At 44.3% G+C, this 16,138-nt stretch overlaps 1 protein-coding gene across 1 annotated transcript; it reads left to right on the forward strand.

Moving 5' to 3' along the window:
* The first annotated feature begins 8,441 nt into the window (after window positions 1-8,441).
* Window positions 8,442-15,863, forward strand: LOC120929262 (osteocalcin 2-like). Its single transcript, XM_040340614.1, has 2 exons — window positions 8,442-8,476; window positions 15,320-15,863. The coding sequence occupies exons 1-2, from the start codon at window positions 8,442-8,444 to the stop codon at window positions 15,861-15,863; spliced, it is 579 nt and encodes a 192-aa protein (XP_040196548.1).
* The last annotated feature ends 275 nt before the right edge of the window (window positions 15,864-16,138 follow it).

The raw sequence follows: 16,138 nt of genomic DNA on the forward strand, positions 1-16,138 counted from the left end.
TATTAATAATAATGTGTGTCTGTTGGAGAACATTAGAGTGTAAGCTTCCCTGCAGAATATGTCAGAGCTATATAAATGTATAATAATAGTGTGTGACTGTGGTGGGGCATCAGAGTGTAAGCTCCTCTGGTGCAGACTCCTATGTCATTGTGTTCTTTGTCCAACACTGTGGTGTGTGTTGGTTCTATATAAATGTTATATATTAACCACTTAAGCCCCGGACCTTTATGCAGCTAAGGGTCCAGGCCAGGTTTTGCGATTCGGCACTGCGTTGCTTTAACAGACAATTGCGCGGTCGTGCGACGTGGCTCCCAAACAAAATTGGCGTCCTTTTTTTCCCACAAATAGAGCTTTCTTTTGGTGGTATTTGATCACCTCTGCGGTTTTTATTTTTTGCGCTATAAACAAAAATAGAGCGACAATTTTGAAAAAAATGCAATATTTTTTACTTTTTGCTATAATAAATATCCCCCAAAAACATATATAACTTTTTTTTTCCTCAGTTTAGGCCGATACGTATTCTTCTACCTATTTTTGGTAAAAAAAATCGCAATAAGCGTTTATCGATTGGTTTGCGCAAAATTTATAGCGTTTACAAAATAGGGGATAGTTTTATTTTATTTTTTATTTTTTTACTACTAATGACATCGATCAGCGTTTTTTTTTTTTTTTTTTCGTGACTGCGACATTATGGCGGACACTTCGGACAATTTTGACACATTTTTGGGACCATTGTCATTTTCACAGCAAAAAATGCATTTAAATTGCATTGTTTATTGTGAAAATGACAGTTGCAGTTTGGGAGTTAACCACAGGGGGCGCTGTAGGAGTTAGGGTTCACCTAGTGTGTGTTTACAACTGTAGGGGGTGTGGCTGTAGGTCTGACGTCATTGATCGAGTCTCCCTATAAAAGGTATGACTCGATCGATGCAGCCGCCACAGTGAAGCCGTGTTTACATACGGCTCTCCCCGTTCTTCAGCTCCGGGGAGCGATCGCAACGGAGCGGCTATAAACGAATAGCCGCGCCGTCGTCCCGGATCGCTCCCCGCGGGTTTCCGACCGCCGCATGTACCGGGGGGGGACATACATGTACGCCCATATGCCTATACGTGCCATTCTGTGGACGTACATATACATGCAGCGGGCGTTAACCGGTTAATGTGTGACTGTCGGGGGACATTAGACTGTAAGCTTCTCTGGTACAGAGACTTTTGTGAATGGCTCAGTGTTCTTTGTACACCACTGTGGTATATGTCAGCACTGTATAAATGTATAATAATATTATTATTATTATTATTATTATTATTACTAATAATAATAATAATTGTGACTGTTGGGGAACATTAGAGTATAAACTTCTCTGGTACAGAGACTGATGTGACTGGCTCAGTGTTCTTTGTACAGCACTGTGGTATATGTCAGAACCATATAAATGTATAATAATAACAACAATGTGTGACTGTCGGGGGACATTAGAGTGTAAGCTCCCCTGGTACAGAGACTTTTATGAATCGCTCAGTGTTCTCTGTACATCACTATGGTATATGTCAGCACTATATAAATGCACTCTAATAATATTGTGTGACTGTTGGAGAACATTAGAGCAGTGTTTCTCAACTCCAGTCCTCAAGGTGTCCCAACAGGTCATGTTTTCAGGCTCTCCATTATATTGCACAGGTGATTTAATCAGTTTCACTGCCTTAGTAATTACCACAGCCGTTTCATCTGAAGGGAAATCCTGAAAACAGGACCTGTTGGGGCGACTGGAGTTGAGAAACACTGCATTAGAGTGCAAGCTTCTCTGGTGCTGGGACTGATGTGACTGGCTCATTGTTCTCTGTACAGCACTCTGACATATGTCAGTGCTATGCAAATGTCACATAATAATATTTTTAACCACTTAAGCCCCGGACCAATGCTGCTAAATGCCCAAAGGCGTTTTTACAATTCGGCACTGTGTCGCTTTAACTGACAATTGCGCGGTCGTGCGACGTGGCTCCCAAACAAAATTGACGTCCTTTTTTCCCCACAAATAGAGCTTTCTTTTGGTGGTATTTGATCACCTCTGCAGTTTTTATTTTTTGCGCTATAAACAAAAATAGAGCGACAATTTTGAAAAATGCTATATTTTTTACTTTTTGCTATAATATCCCCCAAAAACATATATAATTATTTTTTTTTCCTCAGTTTAGGCCGATACGTATTCTTCTACCTATTTTTGGTAAAAAAAAATCGCAATAAGCGTTTATCGATTGGTTTGCGCAAGATTTATAGTGTTTACAAAATAGGGGATAGTTTTATTTTTTTTTTTTTTTACTACTAATGGCGGCGATCAGCGATTTTTCTTTTTTTTTTTCGTGACTGCGACATTATGGCGGACACTTCGGACAATTTTGACACATTTTTGGGACCATTGTCATTTTCACAGCAATAAATGCCTTTCAATTGCATTGTTTATTGTGAAAATGACAGTTGCAGTTTGGGAGTTAACCACAGGGGGCGCTGTAGGAGTTAGGGTTCACCTAGTGTGTGTTTACAACTGTAGGGGGGTGTGGCTGTAGGACTGACGTCATCGATCGAGTCTCCCTATAAAAGGGATCACTCGATCGATGCAGCCGCCACAGTGAAGCACGGGGAAGCCGTGTTTACATACGGCTCTCCCCGTTCTTCAGCTCCGGGTCCCGATCGCGAGGGGGCGGCTAAAAACGAATAGCTGCGCCCTCGTCCCGGATCGCTCCCCGCGGGTTTCCGACCGCCGCATGTACCGGGGGGTCCCGATCGGACCCCCGACCCCGGGAAAGGCGGGGACGTACATGTACGCCCATCTGCCTGTACGTGCCATTCTGTGGACGTACATATACATGCAGCGGGCGTTGACCGGTTAATGTGTGACTGTTGGGGGACATTAGACTGTAAGCTTCTCTGGTACAGAGACTTTTGTGAATGGCTCAGTGTTCTCTGTACACCACTGTGGTATATGTCAGCACTATATAAATGTATAATAATAATAATAATATTTGTGACTGTTGGGGAACATTAGAGTATAAACTTCTCTGGTACAGAGACTGATGTGACTGGCTCAGTGTTCTTTGTACAGCACTGTGGTATATGTCAGAGCTATATAAATGTATAATACTAGTGGGGAACATTAGAGTGTAAGCTCCTCTGGTACAGAGACTTTTATGAATCGCTCAGTGTTCTCTGTGCATCACTAAAAAAAAAAAGGGGGGGTTTTTGGGACTTTAAATGAGATGCGTTTTTAAACAAACAGTAGTACTTGCAAATGCGTGCAACCAATCTCTGCTTTTAACATATACAGTTAGACAGTTGAATTTGGCTTGCTGTTTGGGTGGTATGTATGAGCCTGGTTATAAACGTTTACTATTTTACTTATACTACTGTTTGTTTAAAAACGCATCTCATTTAAAGTCCCAAAAACCCCCCCTTTTTTTTGTATTCAATAGGGATGGAGGCGTGTGTTTTTCATACGCCTCATTTAAAGTCCCACCCCCAGTTTTCTCTGTACATCACTATGGTATATGTCAGCACTATATAAATGCACTCTAATAATATTGTGTGACTGTTGGAGAACATTAGAGCAGTGTTTCTCAACTCCAGTCCTCAAGGCGTCCCAACAGGTCATGTTTTCAGGCTCTCCATTATATTGCACAGGTGATTTGATCAGTTTCACTGCCTTAGTAATTACCACAGCCGTTTCATCTGAGGGAAATCCTGAAAACAGGACCTGTTGGGGCGCCTTGAGGACTGGAGTTGAGAAACGCTGCATTAGAGTGTAAGCTTCTCTGGTGCTGGGACTGATGTGACTGACTCATTGTTCTCTGTACAGCACTCTGACATATGTTAGTGCTATGCAAATGTCACATAATAATATTTTTAACCACTTAAGGACCGGACCAATATGCTGCTAAATGCCCAAAGGCGTTTTTACAATTCGGCACTGCGTCACTTTAACAGACAATTGCGCGGTCGTGCGACGTGGCTCCCAAACAAAATTGGCGTCCTTTTTTCCCCACAAATAGAGCTTTCTTTTGGTGGTATTTGATCACCTCTGCGTTTTTTATTTTTTGCGCTATAAACAAAAATAGAGCGACAATTAAAAAAAAAAATGCAATATTTTTTTACTTTTTGCTATAATAAATATCCCCCAAAAACATATATAAAACCATATTTTTTCCTCAGTTTAGGCCGATACATATTCTTCTACATATTTTTGGTAAAAAAAAATCGCATTAAGTGTTTATCGATTGGTTTGCGCAAAATTTATAGCGTTTACAAAATAGGGATAGTTTTTTTGCATTTTTATAAAAAAAAAATTTTTTTACTACTATTGGCGGCGATCAGCGATTTTTTTCGTGACTGCGACATTATGGCGGACACTTCGGACAATTTTTTGGGACCATTATCATTTTCACAGCAAAAAATGCCTTTCAATTGCATTGTTCATTGTGAAAATGACAGTTGCAGTTTGGGAGTTAACCACAGGGGGCGCTGAAGGAGTTAGGGTTCACCTAGTGTGTGTTTACAACTGTAGGGGGGTGTGGCTGTAGGTCTGACGTCATCGATCGAGTCTCCCTATAAAAGGGATGACTCGATCGATGCAGCCGCCACAGTGAAGCCGTGTTTACATACGGCTCTCCCCGTTCTTCAGCTCCGGGGAGCGATCGCGACGGAGCGGCTATAAACGAATAGCCGCGCCGTCGTCCCGGATCGCTCCCCGCGGGTTTCCGACCGCCGCACGTGCCGGGGGGTCCCGATCGGACCCCGGGAAAGGCGGGAACGTACATGTACGCCCATCTGCCTGTACGTGCCATTCTGTGGACGTACATATACATGCAGCGGGCGTTAACCGGTTAATGTGTGACTGTTGGGGGACATTAGACTGTAAGCTTCTCTGGTACAGAGACTTTTGTGAATGGCTCAGTGTTCTCTGTACACCACTGTGGTATATGTCAGCACTGTATAAATGTATAATAATAATAATAATAATATTTGTGACTGTTGGGGAACATTAGAGTATAAACTTCTCTGGTACAGAGACTGATGTGACTGGCTCAGTGTTCTTTGTACAGCACTGTGGTATATGTCAGAGCTATATAAATGTATAATAATAGTGGGGAACATTAGAGCGTAAGCTCCTCTGGTACAGAGACTTTTATGAATCGCTCAGTGTTCTCTGTACATCACTATGGTATATGTCAGCACTATATAAATGCACTCTAATAATATTGTGTGACTGTTGGAGAACATTAGAGCAGTGTTTCTCAACTCCAGTCCTCAAGGCGTCCCAACAGGCCATGTTTTCAGGCTCTCCATTATATTGCACAGGTGATTTGATCAGTTTCACTGCCTTAGTAATTACCACAGCCGTTTCATCTGAGGGAAATCCTGAAAACAGGACCTGTTGGGGCGCCTTGAGGACTGGAGTTGAGAAACGCTGCATTAGAGTGTAAGCTTCTCTGGTGCTGGGACTGATGTGACTGACTCATTGTTCTCTGTACAGCACTCTGACATATGTTAGTGCTATGCAAATGTCACATAATAATATTTTTAACCACTTAAGGACCGGACCAATATGCTGCTAAATGCCCAAAGGCGTTTTTACAATTCGGCACTGCGTCACTTTAACAGACAATTGCGCGGTCGTGCGACGTGGCTCCCAAACAAAATTGGCGTCCTTTTTTCCCCACAAATAGAGCTTTCTTTTGGTGGTATTTGATCACCTCTGCGGTTTTTATTTTTTGCGCTATAAACAAAAATAGAGCGACAATTAAAAAAAAAAATGCAATATTTTTTACTTTTTGCTATAATAAATATCCCCCAAAAACATATATAAAACCATATTTTTTCCTCAGTTTAGGCCGATACATATTCTTCTACATATTTTTGGTAAAAAAAAATCGCATTAAGTGTTTATCGATTGGTTTGCGCAAAATTTATAGCGTTTACAAAATAGGGATAGTTTTTTTGCATTTTTATAAAAAAAAAATTTTTTTACTACTATTGGCGGCGATCAGCGATTTTTTTCGTGACTGCGACATTATGGCGGACACTTCGGACAATTTTGACAAATTTTTGGGACCATTATCATTTTCACAGCAAAAAATGCCTTTCAATTGCATTGTTCATTGTGAAAATGACAGTTGCAGTTTGGGAGTTAACCACAGGGGGCGCTGAAGGAGTTAGGGTTCACCTAGTGTGTGTTTACAACTGTAGGGGGGTGTGGCTGTAGGTCTGACGTCATCGATCGAGTCTCCCTATAAAAGGGATGACTCGATCGATGCAGCCGCCACAGTGAAGCCGTGTTTACATACGGCTCTCCCCGTTCTTCAGCTCCGGGGAGCGATCGCGACGGAGCGGCTATAAACGAATAGCCGCGCCGTCGTCCCGGATCGCTCCCCGCGGGTTTCCGACCGCCGCATGTACCGGGGGGGGGGGGGGGGCCCGATCGAAAACCCCGGGAAAGGCGGGGACGTCCATATGCCTGTATGTGCCATTCTGTGGACGTACATATACATGCAGCGGGCGTTAACCTGTTAATGTGTGACTGTTGGGGGACATTAGACTGTAAGCTTCTCTGGTACAGAGACTTTTGTAAAATGGCTCAGTGTTCTCTGTACACCACTGTGGTATATGTCAGCAATGTATAATATTAATAATAATTATTAATAATAATAATAATAATAATAATAATAATAATATAAATATAATAATAATAATAATAATTGTGACTGTTGGGGAACATTAGAGTATAAACTTCTCTGGTACAGAGACTGATGTGACTGGCTCAGTGTTCTTTGTACAGCACTGTGGTATATGTCAGAACCATATAAATGTATAATAATAACAACAATGTGTGACTGTTGGGGGACATTAGAGTGTAAGCTCCTCTGGTACAGAGACTTTTATGAATCGCTCAGTGTTCTCTGTACATCACTATAGTATATGTCAGCACTATATAAATGCACTCTAATAATATTGTGTGACTGTTGGAGAACATTAGAACAGTGTTTCTCAACTCCAGTCCTCAAGGCGTCCCAACAGGTCATGTTTTCAGGCTCTCCATTATATTGCACAGGTGATTTGATCAGTTTCACTGCCTAATTACCACAGCCGTTTCATCTGAGGGAAATCCTGAAAACAGGACCTGCTGGGGCGCCTTGAGGACTGGAGTTGAGAAACACTGCATTAGAGTGCAAGCTTCTCTGGTGCTGGGACTGATGTGACTGGCTCATTGTTCTCTGTACAGCACTCTGACATATGTCAGTGCTATGCAAATGTCACATAATAATATTTTCAATGTGTGACTTTTGGGGAACATTAGAGTGTAAGCTCCTCTGTTACATAGACTGATGTAACCGGCTCGGCTTTCTCTGTACAGCACTACTGTATATGTCAGAGCTATATAAATGTATAATAATAATAGTGCGTGACTGTGGGGGGACATTAGAGTGTAAGCTCTGTGCACAAACACTTTATGTACTGGCAGTTGGACGTTGGCAGCCAAATTCCACGTTTCCAGTGCTGTTCCTGCAGTACGTTGGACATTGAAACGCATTAAAAATAATTGTCTTTTCCTTGGAAGTCTCGGAGTAAACAGCTCATTCGTTCGTTTATAGTCTCCAGCACAGTAAAAACACCTTTAATAAGTTGCTCGTTCCAGTAGTGATCTCAGTGATGTGTGGGGGAGGAGGTGGACTCCAGCAGAGGAGATGGCCCAGGTGGGCGCTATGTATAGAGGGATAGGATCACACAATGACTAATTTATGACTTATAGCTTGTCTGCCGGCACCGACTAAATACAGACTTCATTTCCGTGCCTGTCAGGCCTTTTAATTCCGGCATCGTCGGTGGTGACCGATTGCAGACCCAAATAGCTGCCGTGAAATACAAGCCAAACCAAGGAACCTCTCAGGATCTTCAGCTCCAGTGAAAAACGGAAAAATGTCACATTGAGCAAAGTTTACGTGGATTTCCAGTTTGATAGGCGGAGGGACTATCAGTCCTCCCCAGGGGCGTCGGGAGGGGGTGGCTAGCCGTGGCTGAAGCCCCAAATGTGACCCTGTAAAGCCCCGAGTCTCACGGTGGCAGGACTGCATTATTAGCCCCGAGTGGCGATCGCCGGGATCGATCTGATCCCGAGCGCCACCGAATGTAGCCGAGTCCCATAGCAGGTCCCGCCTTCTGGAGCCTGTGCAACGCCTTATGATGGATTTCCCACTGGTCCAATGCCGCGACTGCGGGACGTGTGACGTCCATCATAGGGGCTGCACTTGCTCCAGAAGGCGGGGAATTACAATACGGCCGCTGCGCCGGCGCCACATCCCTTTTTGGGGTTTGGGCGGGCCGCGGGCGGCTCTTCTCTCCTCAAGGCTCCTCGGCTCTCCTCCCCTCCAGCCAGGCTCCTAGGCTCTCTGACGGAATGACTGCCTGCTGCTGTGACACCGCTAAGCTGAGGTAGGTCAGAACCCTCAGAAAGTGTAATAATGTGTATGTAAATGTCAGTGTAGGTAGGTCAGTGTATGTAGGTAACTACCATCAGTGTAGGTCAGTGTATGTCAGGTAGGTCAGTGTATGTAGGTGTAGCGCCCCCTTACTTTCAGTAAGGGCACTGCTCTAAAGTTAGTGGGAGAGAGAGAGAGGTAAGTTGCTCTCACTTTTGATTGTGTCAAATTGTCTGTCGCCAATTCTGGATTGCCCTGTGGGTCAGTCTGTACGTCCAGAGATATGGTCTCATCTCTGGACGGCAGATGGCGTCAGAGGGGATCCAGGCGGAGCCGCTTCTTCCCAGCATCCAATGAGAGGTGTTGAGCCTCGCTGTGCATGCTGGGAGGGGGTATTTCTGTGGCGAAGGCCGTTGTTCTTGGTTCTTCGCGGGTTCCTGGTGCGGCACCCACCTTTAGGGTGTGCGCACATCGCGGGCCCCACCACTATGGCCTACCTGGCCTGGGGTCGCGCGCAACGCGGAGTTCCTGACTCTGGGCCCTCCTGGCCCGGAGCAACTGATGCCGCAAAGGGGCCCCAGTGACTGACTGGGTTCCCTTTCTACTGAGGAAATTCCAGGCTGTATGCCGTTCAGTTGGGGAGTCGAACCATCGGGGATCTGGTGACAGGGACATTGACAGGTACACTTTCACTGTCAACCAGTGACCCTAGCGCAAATTTACTGGGAGGATACGCTCAATCATTTCGCTCATCCAAGTATCCAAGTTCTAGGCCTGTGGCAGAGGCTCCCTCAGAGCAAGGTCTGTGGCAGAGACCTGCTCCTCCCAGCATCCTTAAAGTGACACTTTGGCTGCCAGGCCTGTATCAGGGGTCTGTCCGGAGGCACTTCACCCACTCTGGCTGGAGTGGCGACGAACTGTATCTACTACTATAGAGAGCAGGATTGCTCGTCTTCTACCCAAGCCTGATACTGCAAGATTTTCTTACTTCATCAACCTTTCCTATCATACTTCATGTTGATGTTGGTCATGTTGGGCCGAGAAATAAAGCATTCAGAAAACCTATTTCGCGGATTGGACATTCGTTTACTAGACAACGATTAGAGGTAACTTAATTTGCCGATCCCAAAAAAACAACCAGCGGCTCCTGAGGGGGTAGCGCTACATAGGTAACTACCGTCAGTGTATGTCAGGCAGGTCAGTGTATGTAGGTAACTACCGTCAGTGTAGGTAGGTCAGTGTATGTCAGTGTAGGTAAGTCAGTGTTTGTAGGTAACTACCGTCAGCAGGGCAGGACTTAGGGTGGTGGGGGCCCCTGGGCTTGAGTGTTGAAGGGGCCCCCTGGAGCCGAGAATTGGGGGGGATCGAAGTTGTTGAGCGGGGGGGGGCGAATTGAAGTTGTTGAGCGGGGGGGAGCGCATTAAAGTTGTTGAGCGGGGGGGGATTTTGCAGTTGTTGAGGGGGGGAGTGCCTCTCACCTGTGCCAACAGCCGGGGCCACATACTGTCATTAGCCCGGCTCTCGGCTTTCTTCCCTTCAGCAGCCACAGTCCTCCACACACCACTCCGGTTCCTCCTGCTTCCGTGCTGCCTCCTCTTGCAGTGCGGGAAAATTAACCCTTTTGCGGGACTGCGGGAAGAAGCTGTCTGTGCGGGAAAGTTCCACAGAATCCGTGCGTGTTGGGAGGTATGCGCAGGGCCGCCATCAGGAATTTTGGGGCCCCTTGCACAGCTTAAGGCATGGGCCCCCTGAAGCAGAGAACCTAGGGGGGTGGGGGTGCTGCCGCCTGAAATTGAGAAGCGTGGGGGCTGCCGCAAATTGAGAAGCGGGGGGCCTTTACAAAAAAAAGAAGAAATAAAGAAGAAAACAAATATATATAAATATATGTAGCCATCCGGGGCCCTGGGGACCTCTGAGCCTTTTAATAAAAAGAAAAAATAAACCTCTGGGCCCTTTAATAATAAAAAAAAAAACATTTATAAAAAATACATAAAAAAAGGGAGGTTGCCAAACCCGGGGGCCCTGGGGACCGCTGGGCCCCTGGGAACCTCTGGGCCTTTTAATAAAAAATAAAAAAATAAACAAAAATAAAAAAATAAACATTTATAAAAAAAATAAAAAAGGGGGGGTTGCCACATGGGGCCCTGGGGACCTCTGAGCCCTTTAATAAAAAAAAATATATATATATATATATATATATATATATATATATATATATATATATATATATATATATATATATATATATATATATATATATATAAAAAATGTAATTTTTTTTATAAAAAAATAAAAAAGGTGGGTTGCCATCCGGGGGCCCTGGAGACCCCTGGGCCCTTTAATAATAATAATAAAATATATATATATATATATACATATATATATATTATATATATAAAAATAAAAAATATATAAAAAAAACATTTTTTTACAAAAAATAAATAAAAAAAAGGGGGGTTGCCGTCCGGAGCCCTGGGGGCCTCCGGGCCCATGGGGACCTCCGGACCCCTAAAAAAAAAAATACAAAAAAAAAATTTTTTTTTTTTTTATTTTTTTTTTTTTTTTTTAAAGGGGGCCCCCTATTGGGTGGGGCCCCTGGGCTTGAGCCCAGTCAAGGCCAATGGTAAGTCCGGCCCTGACCGTCAGTGCAGGTTGTTCAGTGTAAGTAGGTCAGTGTATGTCAGGTAGGTAAGTGTAGGTAGGTCAGTGTATGTAGGTCACTACCGTCAGTGTATGTAGGTCATGTGCTAGCCAAAAAAAAAGCCTGGTCCCAAAATGGTGTCAAAACTGTCCGATGTGTTCGCCATAATGTCGCAGTTACGATAAAAATCACTCATCACCGCCATTACTAGGGGAAAAAAAATTATTAATAAAAATGCCATAAAATTATCCCCTATTTGGTAGACGCTATAAATTTAGCGCAAACCAATCAATAAACGCTTTATTGCGTTTTTTTTTTTTTTACCAAAAATATGTAGAATATGTATCGTCCTAAACTGAGGATTTTTTTTATATATTATATATATATATAATATAAATTGGGGGATATATATTATAGCAAAAAGTAAAAAATATTGAATTTTTTTTTTTCAAAATTGTCGCTCTATTTTTGTTTATAGCGCAAAAAATAAAAACCACAGAGGTGATCAAATACCACCAAAAGAAAGCTCTATTTGTGGGAAAAAAAGGACGCCAATTTTGTTTGGGAGCCACGTCGCACAGCCGCGCAATTGTCGGTTAAAGCTACGCAGTGTCGAATCTCAAAAAGGGGCCAGGTCCTTTAGCTGCATAATGGTCCGGGTCTTAAGTGGTTAAAGTGGCAATCAGCACTTCCATGAGGATCTTTGTTCAAGATTTACAAAAGGTAGCTGAAAGGTGCTTTAAAAGCTACAATAAAGCCTGCTGAAAGCTCTGCAAATGCTTGCTGCTCACACGGCTGTTATACGGGATGAAGCCTGTGTGACACAGGCCTTGGTCTGCAGCGTTATATAAAAGGGACTTCTCCAGGAATTCTTCTGTATTCCTCCATTCTCCAAGATTCCCCTTCTGCATGCTGACAGTCACTTGGCACCCCTCCAAATATTTAAAGTGGATGCATTAATAAATTCTCCACAAGTCACAATATACAGCAACAGCATACAGTTAAGTCCAACAAGGTGCCTGCCACCTCCTGGACTTATCTCTCCTATTTCATTTACATCTGACAGGTTTATTGTGCTCCAAGCAGATAACTTCCAGAGCTCCACCACTGGATGCTCTGGTTTCGGCTCCTTCAAGTGTAGAGTCGGTGCAGCTGCTATGCCCCCCCCCTCCTCCTGCCCAGTCACAGAAGTCTTTGTATAATGTGAAGTCATTCATAAAATACAAAGGCTTCTGTGAATGGGCAGTAAAGGGGGGTGAGCGGGCATAGCTGCTGTGTGTGCTTATATCCTCTCAGTCGGAAAGTGTAATAAACCTGTCAGATGTAAACAATATGGGGGGGGGGGGGGGTCCAGGAGGTGTCAGGCATCTCATTGGACTTTTACTCATAGTAAGCCTGCAGTTTTTAGAAAGTGGCTAAATTCCTGGAATTCAGTCTTAAAACTTTTTTCTTAGGTAAAGTGCGTAAAGAGTGTCAGAGCTGCTGCAGCATTCATGCTGCAGCATTCAGTGTCTGAATCCAGAATGGGAGGGGTCTGAATCCAGAATGGGAGGGGTCTGAATCCAGAATGGGAGGGGTCTGAATCCAGAATGGGAGGGGTCTGAATCCAGAATGGGAGGGGTCCGATTCCCTGAATGGGAGAGAGGGGTCTTGTTTTTCCGTGAATGGAAAAGAGGGGTCTTGTTCCGTGAATGGGAGGGAGGGGTCTGATTCCTGAATGGGAGGAGTCTTGTTTTGTAAATGGGAGGGGTCCGAATCCCTGAATGGGAGGGAAGGGTCTTGTTCCTGAATGGGAGGGAGGGTTTGTGTTCCTTAATGGGAGGGAGGGGTCTGATTCTCTGAGTGGGAGGGGTCTGATTCTCTGAGTGGGAGGAGTCAGATTCCTGAGTGGGGAGGAGGGAGGGGTCTGATTCCTTAATGGGAGGAGTCAGAGTTTGAGTGGGAGGGGTCTGATTCCTTAATGGGAGGAGTCAGATTTCCTGAATGGGAGGAGGGAGGGGGTCTTGTTCCCTGATTGGGAGGGGGTCTTGTTCCCTGATTGGGAGGGGGTCTTGTTCCCTGATTGGGAGGGGGTCTTGTTCCCTGATTGGGAGGGGGTCTTGTTCACTGAATGAGAGGGGTCTTGTTCACTGAATGGGAGGGAGGGTCTTGTTCCCTGAATGGGAGGGAGGGTCTTGTTCCCTGATTGGGAGGGGGTCTTGTTCCCTGATTGGGAGGGGGTCTTGTTCCCTGATTGGGAGGGGGTCTTGTTCACTGAATGGGAGGGAGGGTCTTGTTCCCTGATTGGGAGGGGGTCTTGTTCCCTGATTGGGAGGGGGTCTTGTTCCCTGAATGGGAGGGAGGGTCTTGTTCACTGAATGAGAGGGGTCTTGTTCACTGAATGGGAGGGAGGGTCTTGTTCCCTGATTGGGAGGGGGTCTTGTTCCCTGATTGGGAGGGGGTCTTGTTCCCTGATTGGGAGGGGGTCTTGTTCACTGAATGGGAGGGGTCTTGTTCACTGAATGGGAGGGAGGGTCTTGTTCCCTGAATGGGAGGGAGGGGGTCTTGTTCCCTGATTGGGAGGGGGTCTTGTTCCCTGATTGGGAGGGGGTCTTGTTCCCTGATTGGGAGGGGGTCTTGTTCACTGAATGAGAGGGGTCTTGTTCACTGAATGAGAGGGGTCTTGTTCACTGAATGGGAGGAAGGGTCTTGTTCACTGAATGGGAGGGAGGGTCTTGTTCACTGAATGGGAGGGAGGGTCTTGTTCACTGAATGGGAGGGAGGGTCTTGTTCACTGAATGGGAGGGAGGGTCTTGTTCACTGAATGGGAGGGAGGGTCTTGTTCCCTGAATGGGAGGGAGGGTCTTGTTCCCTGAATGGCAGGGAGGAGTCCTGTTTCCTGAATGGCAGGGAGGAGTCCTGTTTCCTGAATGGCAGGGAGGAGTCCTCTTTCCTGAATGGCAGGGAGGGGTCCTGCCCCCCGAATGACAGGGAGGAGTCTGATTCCTGAATGGGAAGTTCAGCCTTTATTATAATCCTCTGAACAAATTTTGGTGTTCTAAGGAGGAAAGTTGCAGTGTCTACATCCCTTTAGTAGACAAACATTGGAAAGTATCTCACCAGAATGAAGTTCCTATTGCAGAGGATGCCTAAAATGATACTTGTATACCTAAGTGCAGACTATTGAGAGAATCAGTCACCCAATCCACAGAATCAGGATTTGACATTTCTGGGGACACCCTGCACACCAATGATGTACAGAACACTTCCGGGTAAAAACATTTTTAACCGATTTACAAAATTACAGAAACTTCACATAGAAATGGGAAAAGTTCACTGATTAGTCATAACATTCTGACCACCCATAACCTGTCACAGCATGGAGTCCACTAGACCTCAGAGGGTATGCGTTGGTATCTGGCATTAAGCTGTCAGTAGCAGATCCTTTGAGTCCTGTAAGGTGTGAGGTGCGGCCTCCATGGATCGGACTTGTTTTTCCAGCACATCCCACAGATGCTCGATTGGATTATCTGGAGAATTTGGAGGCCAAGTCAACACCTCAAACTTGCTATGTTCCTCCAACCATTCTTGAATGATGGTTACAGTGGGGTTGTCCAGTTCTGTGGTGCGCACCCAGCACGCTCTGTGATCGTTGTGCCTTGCGGACACAGCGGGTCACAGATTGGGGTTAAGAGCCAATCACAGCAGTGCTTTACCACATGATCAGCTGTGTCCAATCACAGCTGATCATGATATAGAGACACTTGTTGGTTATCGGCATTCCTTTCCTCACACTGTCACTGTGTGAGGAGAGGAGAGCTGGTAAGTGGCTAGTGTAAAATGAGACATCTACACTGATCAGTGTCCTGATTATCAGTGCAACCTAATCCGTGAAGGAGAAAAATTACCTGTTTGCAAAATTTTATAACATAAACTAAGAACGTTTTTTTTTTTTTTTTCTTCGTTTGTTTAGCAAAAAAAATAATTATTTGATTAAATACCCACCAAAAGAAAGAGTTATTTGTGTGGAAAAAAATTATAAAAATGTTATACGGGTACAGTGTAGACATGTGGGTTTCGTTCCGAATTCGTTTTTAACAAATTTTGACAAATTCATTCATTCCCAATTATCCGAATGAATGAAAACCCGATTTAATGAATTTTTCTGGAAATTCTAAAATCGGAAAATTCTGAAATTCTAAAATCGGAAAATTCTGACATTCGAAAATCGGAGAGTTCGGAAAGTTCTGAGAGTTCGGAAAGTTCTGAGAGTTCGGAAAGTTCTGAGAGTTCGGAAAGTTCTGAGAGTTCGGAAAGTTCTGAGAGTTCGGAAAGTTCTGAGAGTTCGGAAAGTTCTGAGAGTTCGGAAAGTTCGGAAAGTTCTGAGAGTTCGGAAAGTTCTGAGAGTTCGGAAAGTTCTGAGAGTTCGGAAAGTTCGGAAAGTTCTGAGAGTTCGGAAAGTTCTGAGAGTTCGGAAAGTTCTGAGAGTTCGGAAAGTTCTGAGAGTTCGGAAAGTTCGGAAAGTTCTGAGAGTTCGGAAAGTTCTGAGAGTTCGGAAAGTTCTGAGAGTTCGGAAAGTTCTGAGAGTTCGGAAAGTTCGGAAAGTTCTGAGAGTTCGGAAAGTTCTGAGAGTTCGGAAAGTTCGGAAAGTTCTGAGAGTTCGGAAAGTTCTGAGAGTTCGGAAAGTTCTGAGAGTTCGGAAAGTTCTGAGAGTTCGGAAAGTTCTGAGAGTTCGGAAAGTTCTGAGAGTTCGGAAAGTTCTGAGAGTTCTGACATTTGAAAATCGGAAAGTTCTGACATTTGAAAAATTCTGAGACTCGAAAATCTTAAAATTCTGAAATGTAAAATTTGCAAATCTGAAAATAAGAATGAAAATCTGATAAATTCAAAAGAACGAAAATCCGAATAATTTGAAAATCTAAAATAATAACTAAACTATTAAATTTATAAGTATTGGAAATTCCTTTCAAATTTGGTTGTAAGTGAATGTAACGAATACGAATCAATTCTGAACTTACGAATTATGCGAAATAACGAATGCCGTATCTAAACGAA

Source organism: Rana temporaria, chromosome 1, assembly GCF_905171775.1.
Source record: "Rana temporaria chromosome 1, aRanTem1.1, whole genome shotgun sequence".
In the NCBI taxonomy this organism is placed as follows: Eukaryota; Metazoa; Chordata; class Amphibia; order Anura; family Ranidae; genus Rana; species Rana temporaria.

Bases quoted from the DNA above. Each gene is read 5' to 3' on its own strand.
- LOC120929262 (XM_040340614.1), top strand. From the start codon at position 8,442: ATGACTGCCTGCTGCTGTGACACCGCTAAGCTGAG. The intron at 8,477-15,319 runs GTAGGTCAGAAC...AAAATCGGAGAG, and splicing joins TGTGACACCGCTAAGCTGAG to TTCGGAAAGTTCTGAGAGTT.